The sequence below is a fragment of the Camelus ferus genome, chromosome 3 (genome assembly GCF_009834535.1).
Source record: "Camelus ferus isolate YT-003-E chromosome 3, BCGSAC_Cfer_1.0, whole genome shotgun sequence".
Classification (NCBI taxonomy): domain Eukaryota; kingdom Metazoa; phylum Chordata; class Mammalia; order Artiodactyla; family Camelidae; genus Camelus; species Camelus ferus.
In genome coordinates this window covers 92,128,410-92,146,593 of record NC_045698.1, presented here as the reverse complement: position 1 = coordinate 92,146,593, position 18,184 = coordinate 92,128,410, and the positions used below count along the sequence as shown (strand labels likewise).

The 18,184-nt window shown below is 44.2% G+C and overlaps 2 protein-coding genes and 1 long non-coding RNA gene across 3 annotated transcripts in view; 1 reads left to right on the top strand and 2 right to left on the bottom strand.

Moving 5' to 3' along the window:
- Positions 1–49: 49 nt before the first annotated feature.
- On the bottom strand, positions 50–2,241 carry LOC116662703. Its single transcript, XR_004318710.1, has 3 exons — positions 2,231–2,241; positions 1,297–1,310; positions 50–127 (listed from the first exon to the last, which is right to left on the bottom strand). It is a non-coding gene; the product is annotated as an uncharacterized LOC116662703 (long non-coding RNA).
- A 2,334-nt stretch (positions 2,242–4,575) lies between these two features.
- On the bottom strand, positions 4,576–8,437 carry SOWAHA (sosondowah ankyrin repeat domain family member A). Its single transcript, XM_006179601.3, has one exon. It carries the CDS (start codon positions 8,434–8,436, stop codon positions 6,754–6,756), a length of 1,683 nt encoding a protein of 560 aa, XP_006179663.2. The 5' UTR covers position 8,437; the 3' UTR covers positions 4,576–6,753.
- The window catches only part of SEPTIN8 (septin 8), a 53,836-nt gene continuing 44,070 nt past the window's right edge, over positions 8,419–18,184 (top strand). The window contains exon 1 of the mRNA XM_032476713.1: positions 8,419–8,437. Coding sequence (XP_032332604.1) covers positions 8,435–8,437 — 3 coding nt within the window. The 5' untranslated portion in view covers positions 8,419–8,434. The remainder of the gene's footprint in view (positions 8,438–18,184) is intronic.

Genomic DNA, 18,184 nt, shown 5'->3' with positions numbered 1-18,184 from the left:
CATGGCTTGGAGAAGGGATCTGGTTTGAGAACTACAGACACCAACCCTGCCTGACTAGAGTAGAAGAGAGATTTGTTGGTGGACATCACTCAGGTCTGGGGATGGCTAGGAAGACAGGAGAAACAGGCTTGAAAACAGGAGGGACCAGGGGGGATGCTGCTAACCAGTTATCTCTAATTGTTCTGCATCATTACTACAAAAGCCTAGGCCTGATTGGCTCAGTCCAGGTCTCCTTGCCAGGGACAAAGCCCCCATCCTCAGTAGTGGAAGTCGGGTACTGCCTCCCTTCAAGACTCAAGGGATATGGAATTTCCCCAAATGGGTTCAGCCGCTTTGCTGCATAAAACCCCTGATGAATGTCGAGTAAACTTGGACATATGAAAACATTCATTCCAAGACCCGGAAAGAACTTTCTTCCTCTTCCAATTATGTTATCAAAATTGAATTTATCTCTTCTTTGGAGACCCCACTGGAGCAACCAGAGTTGAGGAGGGCAGTTGGAAGGTAGAAGCTGAGTCATGGGGGACCTGGAGACCTATTATGCAAGGAGGCTGCAGACCTGCAGGGGCAGCTTTGCTTGTGTTCTAGAGATGCCGATTTGGGGGTCGGCTGGGGTTGGGAGTGGAAAGTTAAGGGCTAGAGTGGTATGAAACACAGGATACACACTCCCCTCTATTTGTGTATCAGCCCTGTGGACACAGAATCAATGTTAGGTTCTCAAATATACATGTGAAAATCTGCCTTACTATTTGTAGCTGCAAGGGCAGGGACAAGAACATTGTTCATGCAAATGTTCAGTGTATTTTTGGAAGCTGGGCACATTAATAGGCATGTGTATGTGTATCTAAAGCCAACTGACCCCAAAGTGAGAAATCTCTGCTTCTGGGCTTGCTTTCTGACGCATATTGTCACTAAGTGCAACTGGTTGGGAATTTTAAATGGTCGTATTCATACCAAAAGCATTAGTTATAACAGTCGCGCTATTGAACACAGAACAATGCTCACATTGTGTCTTTTTATAAAAAACATATGAGGCTCCTGCTGAGGCAGTTGTGGGTTCTAACATTATGCTTTGCTTCTCTGCTTTGAACGCGGTGGGCGGGGCCTCCGCTCCAAGGTTCTCGGCCGACCGGGCCAGCTGACGTCTAGATGGAATCTACTTATTTCTACCTTTTGCCCTGTACAGTCCGCATTACATTCTCCCATTGTGATATTCTTAGAAACACATTTAATGTCGTCCATTAGGCCAGTGGAAATTGTGTATTTCAGACAAAGCACTCCCAAAGCGGGATGGACATGGGAAGCAGCGTCTGCCACTGTCCGGTTAAACTGCATTTTGGTTTTTTGCTGTTTTTTTCCCCCATGGGGAAATATGAGGCTTCTGTGCTTGTCTCTACCAGATAGAGAGAGCTCACAGAATTGGGCCACACCTACTCCGCCCGTCCTTCCATTTTGCCTCCTTCTCCTTCCTGCCCCAGTTCATCTCCCTTCCACACCCCGTTATTCCTTCATAGGGCAAGAATGCGCTCTCCACAGGTGTTCGGTATTGCCACCAGAGACTAAGACTTTCGCGTGGGAGGAGGGAGAGAGGACAGTACTAGAACCCCGGTGAATTCCACTCTCCCGGACACTGCCAGCAGAGGGCGCTGTTTCCCTTATGATGAAAACTACCTACGTTTTACCACCCGCAGCCTCCCCAGCTACCAGGCCCTCTGAGCTAGTCATAGGGACTGTGCCTTGTCCTGAGCAGTGCCCCTGTTGAGCCTGAAGGCTGGATGGGGCTGATCCTTTTCGCTTCTGTCGGAAAGAAATTCTGGTCAACCAGCTAAGGGAAGGTTGGCTCACTTTCCTTTGCTAGGCCTTCGTTCGATAATTGTTGTTAATGCGGAGTGGGGACGGGGAAGCTGGGGGTGTTGATCTCGAGTATCAGTATCAAAAAGAGCCCTATTTAGTTCCCAGGGTGGAAAAGAGGGTTTTTGGGTTTTTTTTTTGAGTTCTCTGTTGGGGTTTCTGCTTGCCCCTCCTCGAGCCGCCCGCGCCCCCGCCTGCTGGCTCCGCCACCAGCCTGGCGGCCTGCGGAGCTCCACCCCGACTTTGGAGAGCGCGGTTGTTGCTGGGCAACAGGCAGCCCCGCGGCCGCCTCCCCCGCTCGCCTCATCCCGCCTCCGCCGCTCCTCCTAATATGGATTTAATTAGTGTACTTTTTACCTTCAGACTGTAAATTGGAAACCGAGTAGGGAAGCAGTGTTCCGCAGTGCCCCAAACCGGCGCGCAATCTGGCTGGAACAGCCTGCTCGGCACACGGCGTACCTCGGCGAGCAGCTGGCGTAACCTCAGGGATCCTCGCGGGAACAGATCACCGCGCTGTTCAGTCACATGTAATTCAGAAGCTTACGAGGACATTTAGGTCAAATATGGTTGGGGACTGCAGAGGTGAAAGGGGAATGTGGGGGGTGGAGGGAAGGGAGGCAACTGCTGTAAAGCAGTCCTCTCAACGGCCCCCTACGGTCACAGCCTGGCCACAGTTTAGACTGACAGTTAAGATGAAAGTTTACCTGCTGTCTTTGAAATTTAAAGCAGCACCAACTTCTCACTGGGAGGACTTTTTTTCCCCTCCTCTGGGGTGGAGGTCTGGCGCTCGCTCTCTCGCTCGCTCTCTCTATAGCTCTCTCTCTGTTTCTCTTTCTCTCTCTCTCTTTCCTCTTCCCCGCAGTAATACCTGAGTCCACCTCTGCTCCACAGGTTCAAGTCCAGAGGTGTGGCAGATCTGGAAGGTTAACGCCAACCGCAGGTTCAAGGCAAAAAGCTATCTGAAGAGCAACACAGCGTCTACTTATTGGACGTCAAATAATTTCTTCCAAGAAAAGGCAAAAAAAAAGGAGGGAGAATGTGGGTCCTGGGTGGGCTTAGTTTTATAACTGCGTGTGGAGGGGTGCTTTCATTCCAGAAGACTGAATGAAGCCTGTTTAGGTCTGGAAGGTGGGGGTGAGGATTGTGCTTTAGGAAAGGCATAGTGATATTTTAATTAAAGTGATACCACTCACAGAATATGGGGTACTTTCCTTTTTGTGGGAATACATTTTTCCTAGTAGAGTCAATGTTGTTTATATAAGCAACTATTAATATAGTAAAAGAATGATCATGTAAAGCAAAGCTACAAATATGAGCTATTTGGTTTTGGAATACAGCCAGATAGCACTTTGGGACCAACCCAGCACTCCTGGTAATGTTTCAGGATGGTGTTGCAGCTCACTAGTAACTCTGCCTTCTCACTTCCTGTTCTCCTCCCTCCCCACAGCCTGTGAGATAGGTACTGCCAGCCCTAGGTCCCACAGAGGAGGGAAATGGACTTTGGAAAACTGGGTGACTCCCCTAAGGTCACTAAGAGAATAAAGGGCTGAGATGAGACCACCTTTTTTTTCTGCAACAGGACGTTGTCATGGAAAAGAGCACCAGGATGCCACCCCAACTGTGAGAGAACTAACAGTACATACCTTATAAGGTGATGGTTAATACTTGCAAAGTGTTTAGAACCCTGCCTGGCACTTAGTACACACAGGTCATATATACATTTCCCATATACCCTAGTCTCCATTAGGTAAGTGATACATGCTCAAGAACAGCTTTCAACCTCCTGAGAGGAAATGTAAAACGTTATTAAAAAGTTGCTATGGATGACTCATACACATCTACACCAGCAATTAACTTTTCCCCCATTAAGAGGAGTGATTCTTTTCCCTGTGATAATTCTAACCATCTAAATTGCCTTACCCCAAGAACAACTTTTTTTTTTTTCTTTTAGTTGCTGGAAATACCCTTCCACAGGCATACCTCCTGCCAGGCATATATTGTTCTCGAAAACTTTTCATATGCATATCAAACTAATTTTCTACTGACTTACCTTACAGTTTCAGAAAGTCTCAGCCTGCAGGGAAAAAGCAGTGGTTTCTAACACCTGAGTTTTAGGCTTATTGTTCCTAAACTCTTGCCAGTGTTTTTATTTCACTTGGAAGGCTTGCAGCACACCCTTCTGAAACACAGAGGTTCTTCTGGTGGCTCAAGAACCCTCCTCTGATTTAGGTGTGCCATAAACATTAGTTATTGTTCTTACTACTCTGCTGGTTTATATTTTGTCTTTCTCAAAGCTAGTCATACCCGTGTTTGTGACCTTTGTTACCTCTCTGTCAAGACTTTCTTCTACCATGAAAAAAGTTCTAATGTTTTATTCTGTCCTCTACTTCGACCTTCAGTTACTCAGATTGCTTTAATTATTGCCTCCCATCATTTTTTTTTTTTTTGCAGAGGCAGAAGATTTAATTTGCATTTAAAAATAATTTATGCAGCTTAGCTAGACTTCCAAGGAAGAAAGGTGAGAAAGGTCAGATCAGGGCCTACAGTTTTTGGCTACCATATCCATGTTTGGTTGACTTATTTATTTTGCAGAGAAATCCAAATTCTTTCAATAATGGAATGCTTGAAAGAGGCAGAAGAAGGATGAGGAGAAAAGAAAGAAAAGAAAAATAGGGTAGCGAGTGCTGTATAATGTTTAAGGAAAGTACATCACAGAAGCAGGAACAAAGTGGGAGACTGTTTATTTCATTGCTTAAATCAAAACATTCCATGAAGGACTGCCTTAAATAATTTCAGAGGCCTTACTGATATATATATGGGAGAGGAGGCCCACTGTATTGTGCCACAAAAATGATTTGGTATAACTAATGACATGCAAACACAACTTGCAAAAGCAGAGTATTATCACAATATGATATAAAATAGATTGGTTGAGCAAATAGATTCCACATCTTTATGTGTGTGTGGTTTTTTGTTGGTTTTGTTGTTGTTTGTTTTGTTTTGTCTTTTTTTTTAATAACAGATTTTATTCACACATTCACAAAGTGAAAGGTTTTCACAGAATGATGAATTCAGTAGTCAACAAAGTAAGTTTATGTTTTTATCCATCAAGTCTTTTTTCTCTCACACAAAAGGAGGTGACAACCTAAGAGTTTGAAGAGTTAGTGGTAGACTGAAGCAGGCTGAGGGAGAGCCTAGAATAGAGAGAGGGATGGAGAAGTGGAAACACATCACCTCATTCACAACTGACCCTGATCAAGCCATGTTTGAGGGACCACTACACCTTCTGTTTTAAATAAAACAGAGTAGTTGCTTCCTTTCTGCCCGAAGTCAGATTCCTTCTTCTTATTACCATATTATGTCATCTTATTTTGATTAGTTAAGAGAAGTCCAGTAATCTGTGTTAAAGGTTAAGAGAGTTCCTAGCCTCGGCAATTCAAAGGAAATAAAACGTCTGATGCCTCCCTTAAAGGAGTTGTTTTGTTTTTAATGGAGGTACTAGGGATTGAACCAGGACCTCCTGCATGCTAAGCATGTGCTCCACCACTGAGCTACACCTACCCTCCCTTTCTTGGGTGTGTGTGTGTGTGTTTGTTTGTTTGTTTTTAGATACCACATCTTTAAAATAGATGAAGAGCCATTATAATTACACTGTGTTGAACCTGAGAAATCTTGGCAATACCTAAAACTTTCTCAATTACAAATAGGAGCAAAGATACAGAGAAGTTAAGCCACGCCTCTCTAAGGTAACTGAGCAGAGATTCTGCATTTCTAATTTTGCTATAAGTTGTTTGCTTTCAGATGGCATTTTAAAACGGATATCATGTACTTTTTGTTTGTACAGAACCTTCATATAAAATAGTTGCTCCTTAATTATATCTATTACTATTTAACCAGTTATTTTCCTGGTGTAATGCAGAAACATTTTTTTTTTCTTTGAATGTTCACCTAATGCACTGAAAGGCTCAGCTGGATTTGAAAGTCACAGATTCAGAAACATGGCACAATGGTGCAATTCCTAAATATATCATTCTCTAAAAATTAAATATTCATGCCAAATTAAAATACCCAGGCACCAGTGCCAAAGACATATGTTTATATTTCACCATAAAGACAACCACAAATTAAATATATTTGACAAAATGTCTCTTTTCTCTTATTGTTAAATCACTTTTACTCCCAAGATATACTTGTTTTCTAATATTTAGCATTCACAGTACAACTGAAATTAATTACATTCACAATGTTTTCAAGACTGTGTTCAAGACTCTAGAATCTTGATTGCCTAAAATGAGGTAGATAACCATTCAAGGGTTTTGTTGGTTGGGACTAATTTCCTTTAGATCTTGATCATCTTTTTTTTCCCTGTTAAATAGAATTCCAAAATATTTAGCAAAAGATTGAAAAGTGAACATTTTGGAAAAATATAATTTCAAAAGGTTACTTTATGAAAATTGTTTTACCTCATTTCAATTTAAAAACAGGATAAAAGCATCGGATTACAAAAGCACTACATATCTTAATGCTGACAAACATCCATCATCACACAAAGCTCTAATTCTGGCTTGGGAGTGTATAGATGCAGAAGCATTGGGTTAACTCATTCAGGGGCCAGACCAGCTGCTGCCCCTTAACTTTGATCTTAAATTTCGAATTTCCAAAGTTCAAGCCTGACTTCTGGAATTCTTCAAAGGAGGCTCTCACTGAGATCTTGAATCCCATCACTGAGAAAGGTCAAGCTTCATACAGAAGCTGAAGGCATAGGCCCACATGCGTAGAACAGGCTACAGTGGACAAAGCTGGAAACAAGATGGAGCCGAAGATGTTGGACAGCCATCTCGGGCAGGCTTAGACTGTGAGGCAGGCCCGGTTGGAGCAACCAAGCTATAGCCTCGGGAACCGTCAGGTTGCAGGTGGTAGGCTGGGCACTAGACCAGCCAAGGGCCCCGGATTGGGTCGACGGGAGATTTCAGAAAAGACTGGCAGAGTACTGCGGATCTTCGTCTTTTTACGAGGAGCCATTGGCGAGGCACCCAAGAATTTGCTGAAGGAGCCCGACTTCCTCATGCCTCGAGCCAGATCCTGGAGCATCAGGTCGTCGGCCAGGACGCCCAGAAATGCGCTGGTGGTGGAACTGAGGATGGTGGCGGCCACCTGCACCGGGCGCCGGGCCGCAAGACTGCCACTACCACCACCTGTCGCATCGAGCTCGGTAGAGCCTCGCAGGCCGGGGTCGCCAAGTAGGCGGCGAAGCGCGTAAGAGGCGCCGGGCGGCAGATACTGGTAAGCTCGCCGCCCGCTGTGGTCACGCACGTGAACCTGCGCACCCAAGCGGACAACTAGCAGCACCGCGGCATCCTCGTGGCCGTGCAGGGCGGCCAGGTGTAGCGGCGTGTAACCGCCGTATGAGCGCGCGTTCACGTCGACCCGCGCGCCCCCACGCCGCGCGACCTCCACCAGCTGCTGCACCATCTCAAGGTCGCCGCTCTTGGCTGCCCAATGCAGGGCGGTGAAACCAGACATGAAGTCGCGCTTGGCCGCCAGGCCGAGGTCACGCAGCAGCAGTCCGTGCAGCTGGTGGGTCCAGCGGCCCCCGGCCGCCCGCACGAGCCACTCGTGTTCGGCCGGCTCCAGGGGCACGGCGGACGGCGGCAGTGCGGCGGGTACCTCCTCGGTGTCGGGGCTCAGCAGGCGCGGGCCAGCGCGCGAAAGACGCCTCAGGTGCGGGGAGCGGCCGGGACCCGGGCTGAGGCCCAGGCCGGACTCCTCTACCGAGAGCCGCCGCAGCAGCAGCGGGGAGCTCCGAGGGCTGGGCTCTTCCGACAGCTGCCGACGCAAGCCCTGCTCCTCTGCCCGGATCCGGAGCGCGGCGGGGCCCGGGACGCAGCGCACCGGCAGCATGCAGGGCTTCTGCGGCGGCGCACACGGAGTAGGTGGTGGCGGCCCTTTGGTCGGCTCAGGCCCAGGTTCCAGGTCTGGCGGCTCCGTGTCGGGCAAGGCTGCCTCCGTAGATACCCTAGACGGTGGGGTCATGTCTGCAGAGAGTCCCTCGGAGGTCTGGTCCGAGGGCGGCCCTGACTGCTCGTTCGGGCCTAACAATAGCTCCCTTGTCAGCTGAGTGAGTTCAGAGGCCAGAGCCCCGGGGGTATCCTGCCACTCTGACGGCAGGACTGGATCCTCTGGTGATTCCACCCCACTCTGTGCTGAGGCCAAGGATGGAGCCCCAGAGGCAGCAGTTTCCCCTTGTGAGACGGAAGTGATCTTCGACGGAGGGGCTGGTGCCCCTGGGATGCTGGGGAAGCAGGAGGGCAGGTGCTCTGGTCCATCCTGGGGCCGCGGCTTCTTCCTCAGCACCACGAACTTGACGCCGTCGAGCTCCTTCACCACGGCCACGTCGTTGACAAACTGCTTGAAACGGTCTCTGCGGGCGGCGCGGCCGCGGGGGTCGCCGGCATCCAGCAGCGGCTTAAAGCGGCTTAGCAGCTCGGAGTTGCGCACCTTGCCGCCGTGCTCCTGTAGGAAGCCCAGCACCGCCGCCTGGCTCACCCCGGCGGCCGCGGCGGCCGCGGCAGCGGCCAGCGCCATGGTAAGTCCCCGCCGCGCAGGGGAGCCGGGTCCGCCCCCTCCCACCGACGCGCGGTTCCGGGTTGCTGGGCAGGTGGACTTCGCGGCGCCGGCTGGGACGTGCGGGAGCTGGGGTTCCGGGAGTCACGTCCGCCTCGGCCAGGCTCACCTGAATGTTTTCACCGAGGCGTGACGGGCGTGTCCCCGAAGCTGGACCTTGGTCAAGCTCGAGCCGCGGGCCCCGCGTGTCTCCTGTAGAAAGGAGCTGGGGGCCGCGGCGCACGCCGCCCGCCGCCGCCCCGCAGGGCCCCCAGTCTTCGGGGTAGGCTCCTGCCTTTATATTCTGTCCAATGGGCGTCAGGCTCCATCCCCTGCGCACGGTGCTCGCCTTACAGGTGACAGCTGCCGCCGCGGTGGCAGCCGCGGTGGGAGTAGGGGAGCGGAAATTCTCCACCGCCCCTCCCAACTCGGGAATTAAAGGCGCAGTGCCAGGCTTCAGCTCCGCTCCCGGTTGCTAGGTGGGTGTGTTCCCCGGGGATGCCGCGGTCGACCAACGAGACAAGGATTTTTATTCCTTTAAGAAATATTTAACCTGCACAAAATATCGGACGATTACTTAAAAGCCATAATTTATTTAAAGACCGTTGATACCTCTTCAATTGTGGATTGAGTTTCACATAGGGAAACAGCTTCACGCAATTTGCAGCAAAGACAATTCGCTGTGCGTGGCAGTGTATGTCACGCGAGGTTTAGAAGAGACGTTTTAAAAAGCAAATTTTTATAATAAAATAATACATTTTCACATGGAATTTTGCAGTAAAGCCACAGGAAAACATAAAGAAGGGGGGAAAATCACTTGAAATCAGTATTAACATTTTGAATATTTTTCTTCTCGCTCCCCCATACACAAGTGTATACATGTTTATGCTTTAAAAGAAGCAAGCTGGAATCATGCGGTTTTAAAAACTTAAGTTACTCAACACATATTTGTTGTGCACCTAGTTTGTGCCAATATCTTTTCAGACTGTGATACTGATACATCAGTTAGAAAGACAGATAAAAACTCCTGACCTAGTGGAGCTGGCATGTTGGGTGGGAGGTGCAGGTGGGGAGGGACGAAGAGAAGTGATATGATGATTCTGAAAATTGTATAATATGCTAGAGAAATACTATGGAAAAATTAAAGCAGAGTTAAACAGAGAGGCAGTTTGCAAGTCTGAACACTGTGCTCAGGGTGGGACTCACTGTGAAGGTCTCAATTCAGCAAGAACTTGAAGAGATCAGGGAGTTACATAGCTCGGTGGAAGAAGAAGCGTTTTCATCATAGCTATCAACTTCTTAATTTACAGACACAATACTACAAATACATGGCCAGAGGCACCATACCATAGTAGTTAAAGCAAGACTGTGGAGTCAAAATTCTGCACGTGAATCCTAGCTCTGCCTTGGGCTACTTGCTTGACCTCTCTGTGCCTCAATTTTCTTATCTGTTAAGGGAGGAATGACAATAGTTACACTTACCTCATCGGGTAGTTGTGAGGATTAAGTGAAAAAATGAACATAAAGCACTTAGAACAATGCTTGGCTCACAGTAGACATTCAAGCTATTAGTAGTAGTAGAGCCACTACTGTTATTCTTATTCATTGGAAGAAAAGAGAACAGGTGAAAGGCCTGCCTTTCCTCAATCTCATTCCCCAGAGGCAAGTTCTGTCTTCAGCTCTGTTTCCAGAATGCATAGGATTTGATCTTCTTTTTAACCTTACTTTGTATTATATTGTGAGCATTTCCCCCAATGATAGTAACTATTATTTAAAAATACATATTTTTAATGATAGCATCAAGTAAGTGTAGTAATACACTTTGTTTTCTTATAGTTGAGAGTCTACATTGTTTCCGAGTTTTATTTCTTATAGATGGTGTTGCTTATATAGAAAACTTTATTCACATTTCTGATTGTTTCCTTAGGATAGAATCCTACACTTACAATTACTAGGTCAAAGGGAATTAATTATTTTTAAAAGTCTTGAAATTTTTTGCTAAGTTCTTTTCCAGAACAGTTGCAGCCCCATGAAATTCCCTTGTCTTTCCCTCACTGACATTGAGTAGTAGCTTTTCATTTGTCCTTTTGAAAGGCAAAAAAAAAAGTATTTCACTCTAATTTCCATTTATTTTATTACCAATGAAGTTAAACTTTCTACCTCTTACTTTTGTCTTTGATTTGTTCTTTTGTGACTTGCCCTTTTCCCCATTTCCCCATTTGTTAATATTTTCTTGTTGACATGTAGTTATTAATCCTTTATTATATATATTGTAAAGATTTTCCCACTTTGCTGTTTGGCCTTTCATTTTGCTTTCTGATAACACTTTCATTTCTAGACAACTACTTTTTTAAATAGAATTATAGTCAATTTACAATGTTGTGTTAATTTCATAGTGATTCAGTTATACGTATACATATATATTCTTTTTCATATTCTCTTTCATTATAGGTTATTACAAGCTATTAAATATAGTTCCCTATGCTATACAGTCGGACCTTGTTGTTTATCTGTTTTGTATATAGTAGTTTGTATCTTCTAATCCCAAACTCCTAATTTATCCCTCCCCTCACCTTCCCCCTTTAGTAACAATAAATTTGTTTTCTATTAGATAACTAGTTTTTAGTTGCAAATTTTGTATCCTCTTAGTTTAAGAATATAAGTGCAAAATAAGAAGGTACATCTCCCATTTAAAGGAGAACTTTTAGGATAAGTTTACCTTGCAGCATCAAGCAGTCTACATCAGAATACTAACAATGCCCTTGGCAAAAGTCCTTGTGTTTTTACCATAGAATTATAACTGTAATCAGCTATTATTTCTCTCTAAACATTACCCCTTCTTTAAACCCAGCTCAAATCCCAGCCGGTCAGGTCTTCTGCAGCTGCCCAGGTGTATCATCCTCTTCACTCTTCTGTAATTTATTCCAGTGAACATCTTTCAGTTATCTTTGGGTGCAGGGCAGTGAGCCAGGTGTTCTGGGAGGAAAACACAATCTGCTTTTGAAGAGCTTACCGCTTAGTGGAGAGAAAAACACAATTAATTGTGTTACATATCCAAAATGAAATGAATGCTCCGTGCGCTGACTAGCAGATAGATTCTAAGAGAGGCACTTGGGGAAGTCTTCAGGAGGCAGCCTGTGAGGACAGCATTGGGGAGGGCTTGGAAGTTGGACTGCAAAGGCTGAATTCAGGGTAAAGAATGTCTAGTGAGTTTTCTATTTAGGGTATGTGTCAGAGGCACAGAAGAAGATAATATTGGAAAAGAAATCTGCGGTCATGGATGGAGGACCTTAAACGCTAATTTGGACTTTATTCTGTTTGTGGTGGAATGCCATTGAAAACTTTTTTCTTTTTAAAAAGTAGCTTTTCTGTTTCCTGATTATAAAATTGATAGTGATGTTTTCCCAATTCTCAGTGATTTCCAAAATATATAAAGAACAGACCACATGTTAGAGAACCACTCTTAATATTTCTTGGTTTATTCTGTGAGGTTTTCTGTTTACATCCATAGATGTATACACAGTGGTCTAATTCTACACAGATAGAATCAGGCCACTACTTGTTTCACAACCTATGCTCCCTTCCTGCCTGCTGTAACAAATGCTGGTGTAGTGAATAGGTGGAGGAGGGGGCCCTGGAGTGGTAATGACAGGCTCCCTGTGAGAGATGGTGAGGGACATCCAGCCATGGCAGAAAGACAGGGATGGATGATAAAGATGTTTCAGAAGCATAACTTGCATTATATTGTCTGTTTTCATTTTTAAAGCCATGTTTCCTTTGTCATTTTCATTTCAATAGCTTTTTTAAAATATATTTTATCTTCTTAGCTTTCTCAGGACAAATTGCTAGATTCCTTGAAAAAAATCATTTCCATGATCTCATAGGTAGTGGAGCTTCAATCACCTTGGAATTTTGTTACTGCCCCCTCTCTCCAAGGGAGAAGGGAGAAGTTTCCCCTGTCAAAGATCATTATTGATTTATGTGGTTTGAACTCATTCTGTCTATGATCACTAAGAATAGACAGAGGATTAAGTACTTTGCTTGTACTGAGTTGCTGGTACAAGCAAAGTTTACTTACAGTGCTTAACAGGCTTCAGGCTCTGAGCTATACAAAGAAATATGCCCAAGGTCACAGTTAATAATTGGCTGAGCCCAAATTCAAACCCAAGGCTGTCTGATTCCAAAGCCTGTGCTCATTTACCAAGCAAAATTAGATCCTCATTACTTCAAACTGACATTCTGTATGTTTAATAAATAAAGTAGGGGAAAAGTCCTCAAATAAAAATCTAGCTTAAACCTTTATACTTGTGAATCTGAACATACTCTGCTGTCATATTTTAAGTGTTTATAGTTTGAGCAAACATTAGGATGAGGATGCCAATGACATCCACTCCCCCAGGCTGCTTTTAAATTTTGGTGCCCTGCTGCCAGTGAGGCCACTGAATCAATTCTTCCAGTGACCCAGCAGTTTGCCCATAAACATTAGGAAAATCAAATACAAATGTGTATTTATAGCAAGGGTAAAATTCTATAATGTGTCTTGAGCATGAGAGAAAGCAGTAAGTAGGACATTTTGTTCCTATCTCAGTATCTTAAATTTGGAGAATGTCAGGGCAGAGGGCCCTTTGCATTTTCAAAGCCACATTATTAAATTAATATAAAGTTAAACCCTCCCTAACTGTACTACATTATGTTATGTTACATTGTTATGTTATATTACATTGCCTATTTCAACGCACAGTGCCCTCTGATCCTCCTGCCTGAGCCCCACAGACAGCCACAGTGAACACTTTATATTTGTAAATGTCTTGTCTCCGTCATGGTGGGGTGAATAGGCCCTTCCGTGAAGCTCAGTCCACCACAGCCTGCTTCCTCTGCCCCCTGCTGTCTCACCAGTGCCTCGCCATCTGTAAGGAAGAGCAGTGTCTGGGGCCCCAGTATGCAGAAGCTCCAGGAACATGAGGGGGATGGGCTGCCCAGAATGGCTGTAAAGGGACTTTGTCCAGATATCAAGCTTTTGCAGTCACAACTTCTGGAACAAATCATGTTTTGTTCTTGCTTACCAGCCCAGAGGAAGCAAGAGAGGCCTCTTTTTTCTCTCATGCCTGTGACTTGTTAAACCCAGTCCTCTCTGGGGTCAAAGGGACTTTCTTTATTTCTAAATCTTAGTGACAAATGTCAGATCCTTTGCCTCTGTTATAAACTGAGTTTTTGTATCTGTGATTCCTTTTTTAGGCTGCTTATCCGATTCCTCAGACTGTTGCTTGGTTGCTGGAGAGGGAACAGCAGACTTGGTCTGTGGAGACCTGAAGAGCTGTGTCCCAGACAGGTGGAGCATGAGAGGATGCCCTTTGCTGCTTTTTGTCAACCTTTCTTGGCCTGTTTTATTCTCATAGATGAGTTTTGACTTTAAAATATTCTTTTTTTTTTAAACCCCAGAGGGACATTTGGGGGCCCTCACTTGGGTTAGTGTCTTAATTAGGAGAGCTTAGTTTGAGAAGCCTGCAAAATGCTGTTTTAACCTTACCTATAGAATCCCTCCTTGGGTCTGGGTGGACGAATCAGCAATCCAGAGGCCAGACTCCCATTCTATTATGGTTGCTGATTCAGATGGGCTTGGAGATGACGGCACCAAATGTTTGGAAATGTGAAATCCACCAACAGCATCTGGCTTTAAAAATGGACATGTAGGAATAGCTCAACTTTCCCCTAAACTACTGTGCTAGTATACCATGTTTAACTTGCCTTCCATTTAGCGACACAGGTAAAGGTGGAAAGAATCCTTAAATCGCAGCTTATCCAGGCTCATATTCAATGGTTCTAATAGCTCATTAACAGAGAGCTCAAAATACAATACTTTGAAGTAAGCTATACAAAAAGACTGAAGGTTATGTGTTGACTGAGACCCTCCTTTCAAGAGGAAATGCGTTGGGGGAGGAGTCTAACTGAGGTCTGTGTCATAGACCTGAGGCAGAGGTGAGGTGGGCAGGCAGCCAAAGGGCTCGTTCCAGGTCCTCAGAAGATCTGCTCACTTGCCCCTTTGAGATGATCAGCTAAGTAAATACCAAGCAGTTTTATTAACAGCCTACAAAGTAATAATTGGTGACATTGAACAATGAGCCAGAAAGAGAAAGATGAACTCTGCCTCTGAGGCTGTGTGGTCTCGGGAAGTCGTTAACAGTACTGGTTTTTCTTATCTGACTAAGCACCAATAAAATACTAGCAGTGCTAAATGAAAACAAGGATGATATAGGTCTCTTTTCAGCTACCTATTCCCACAAGGGCTCACACTCCCAGGAGCAAGATGCTGTGTCTTCATCAGTTGGCATATAACTCTATGTCCAATGATACTGATAATGATAAAATGACAACAATTTGTCACGTAATAGTGACTTTCATTGCTTTGATTTTCCTTTTTCAGAGTCAGGCTAAAGGGCCCTGTCTACAATAACTGTTCAATAGCTATTCAGTACGTTCAGTAAGTGCTGATAATGGTAACACAGTAACAGACTGTCACATGGTAGTGACCCTCATCACTTTGACTGTTACTTTTCAAAATGGAGTCAGAGTTTATTGTCTACATGCCTGACTCTCACCCCAAGGTGAGAGTAAACAACATGATGTGTTACAACAGGTTAATGCGGTTCGACAGCCCCATAATCTCAGGAGCTAGGAGTGAGGCCATGGAGAGGGCTTTCTCCCTGGACTTTTCTAAATGTGAACTTCTGGTTACCTCCTCAGATGTTGATTGATGGGGACAGTGCAGCATAGTCAGCAATGCAAACATCTGCGCTAACCCTGCAGGACCTTGATTCCAGATAGAATGGCTGGAGCAAGAGTAAGGAACAAAAATACAGAGGTGCTTGGGGTGCTGGGCAAGGGGAAAGTCTCTGTTTCCCCATCCAGTCTCTGCAACACAAACTACTGAGGGTTTTCTCTCTTAGCCAAAAAAGGCTGGAATGAGCAGCCTGGCTTTTCATGCACAGCACCATGTTCCTTCCTCTCTTCTTCCTTCTCCAATCTTCTCTTCTTTAGCAAAGATGATAGAATTTCCTGGGCAAAATAATCCTTTCTTTTTTAACTGGAAAATTTTGGCAAAATGTTACAGTGTTCTAATGTCCTCAGAGCTCAACATACTGGCTCTTAGAAAGTTTGCAGAGGAGAGACAATAAGACCACAGTCTGCACAAAGCCTTCTGTTTGGCTGTGACAGTGAAGACAAAAACAATCATGTTAATGTTGTTGGTTAGGGTTGGGCTTTTTTGCTGCTGCTTCTTTGTGGTGGTTTTTCACTATTCAAGGCTAAATTTTTTTAGGGTACGATTTTATTCATTTGTTTTGGTGATGGAGGTAACTAGGTTTGTTTATTTATTTATTCTTATTTTTTATTGAAATGTAGTCAATTTACAATGTTAGTTTCAGGTGAACAGCAAAGCAATTCAGTTCTACATATACATACATACATACATATATATTTTTTCAGTTTCTTTTCCATTATGGCTCATTGTAAGACATTGAATATAGTTTCCTGTGATATATAGAGAGAGAAAGAGGTGGGGGGAAGGTCCTGTTTGTCTATTTTATATATAGTAATATGTACCTATTAATCTCAAACTCTTAATCTGTCCCTCACCCCTCATTCCCCTCTGGTAACCACAGTTTGTTTTCTATGTCTGTGAGTCTATTTCTGGTTTGTAAATAAAATTTGTATCTTTTTTTAAATTTTAGATTCCACATATAAGCAACATCATATGACATTTGTCTCTCTCTGTCTCACTTACTTCACTGAATATGATAATCTCTGGTTCCATCCATGTTGCTGCAAATAGTATCATTTCATTCTTTTTTATTGCTGAGTGATACACACAGACACACACACACACACACACACACACATCTTCTTTATCCATTTATCTGTCAATGGACATTTAGTTTCTTTCCATGTCTTGGCTATTGTAAATAGTGCCACTGTGAACATTGGGGTGCACATATCTTTGCAAATTGTAGTTTTCTCTGGATATATACCCAGAAGTGGGATTACTGGATCATATGGTAAGTCTACTTTTAGTTTTTTAAGGAATGTCTATACTGTCCTCCATAGTGGCTGTACCAACTTACATTCCCACCAACAGTGTAGGAAGTTTCCTTTTTCTCCATATCCTCTCCAGCATTTAGTATTTGTAGACTTTTTAGTGATGGTCATTATGACTGGTGTGAGGTGATACCTCATTGTAGTTTTGATTTGCATTTCTCTAATAATTAGTGAAATTGAGCATCGTTTCACATGCCTGTTGGCCCTTTGGATGTCTTCTTTGGAGAAATGTCTGGTTAGGTCTTCTGCCCATTTTTGGATTGGGTTGCTTGTTTTTTTGACATTAAGCTGTATGAGCTGTTTGTGTATTTTGGAAATTAGTCCCACATCGGTCACGTCATTTTGCAAACATTTTCTCTCATTCTGTAGGTTGTCTTTTCATTTTGTTGATGGTATCCTTAGCTGTGCAAAAGATTTTAAGTTTAATTAGGTCCCATTTGTTTATTTTTGCTTTTATTTCCATTACTCTAGGAGCTGGTTGAAAAATTTTTATTTATTTTTTAATGGAAGTACTGGGGATTGAACCAGGACCTCGTGCATGCTAAGCACACACTCTACCACTGAGCTGTACCCTTCTTCTGAGAGAGTTTAAAGGAGACTTGAATTAAAGTCATTTAGGAAAAAAATGTCCTCTGACCTTTAGGAATGGATGAACGTGGACAAGTTAGGCCATCAGAATAGGGACAATGTGTGTGGGGCTGGCATAGGGATCCTAAGATGTAAGATTTTGAAAAGGGTGTGCTGAGTCATATGTAGATAGTGGTAGGTTCTGTAAGTCTGATATTATTTAAAAGAAATGTGCTGAGATCCTTCTACATGCCAGGGTCTCTGGAGGGGGCACTTATAGAGAATGAATAGTCCTCAATCCTTTCCCCTAGTAGGCCTATTCAGTCTAAATTTTTAAAGAACATTGTTTATATCTCCATTAAGAGAAATTGTCTATGTCTCAAAGTTAACAAATCCCATGTCCTCTTTGTTATTTTCCATTCATAGGGCCTTGTGGTTTGAACAGTGGCCCCTGCCAACAGGTATATCTACATCCCGGAACTTATAAATGTGACTGTATTTGGAAAAAGAGTCTTTTCAGATGTAGCTAAATTAAGCATGTCAAGATGAGAACATCCTGGATTTTCCAGATGGGTAATAAACCTAATGACGAGTGTCCTTATAAGAGACAGAAGTCACGGAAGAGGAGAAGGATATGTGAAGACAGAGGCAGAGATTGGGTGTTGCAGCCAAGGAAGCCAGGGAATGCCTGGATTCCTCAGAAGCTGGAAAGGCAGGGAAGGAGGCTTTGGGCACCTTGATTTTGGACTTTTGGTCTCCAGAACTGTGAGAGAAATTTCCGTAGTTTTGAGCTACCCAGTTTGTGGTAATTTGCTATGGCAGCTCCACGAAACTAATACAGAAGGTTAGGAGGACATAGGGGATTTATCCAAATATTGCTGGAATGGAAGATTCTGTCCTGAAACAGCATCCCTCAAGTTCCTAGGTCTCAGATGACCCCAAGGCTGTGATGAGATCTGGCCCAGGTATGTCTCAACTAAAACCCATTACTGTAGCTGCATGTTGGAGAGTCCTGATGTGTACATCAAATTTGGGGAGCAAAATAAAAAGTATCCAGACCCTGAGGAAAGCT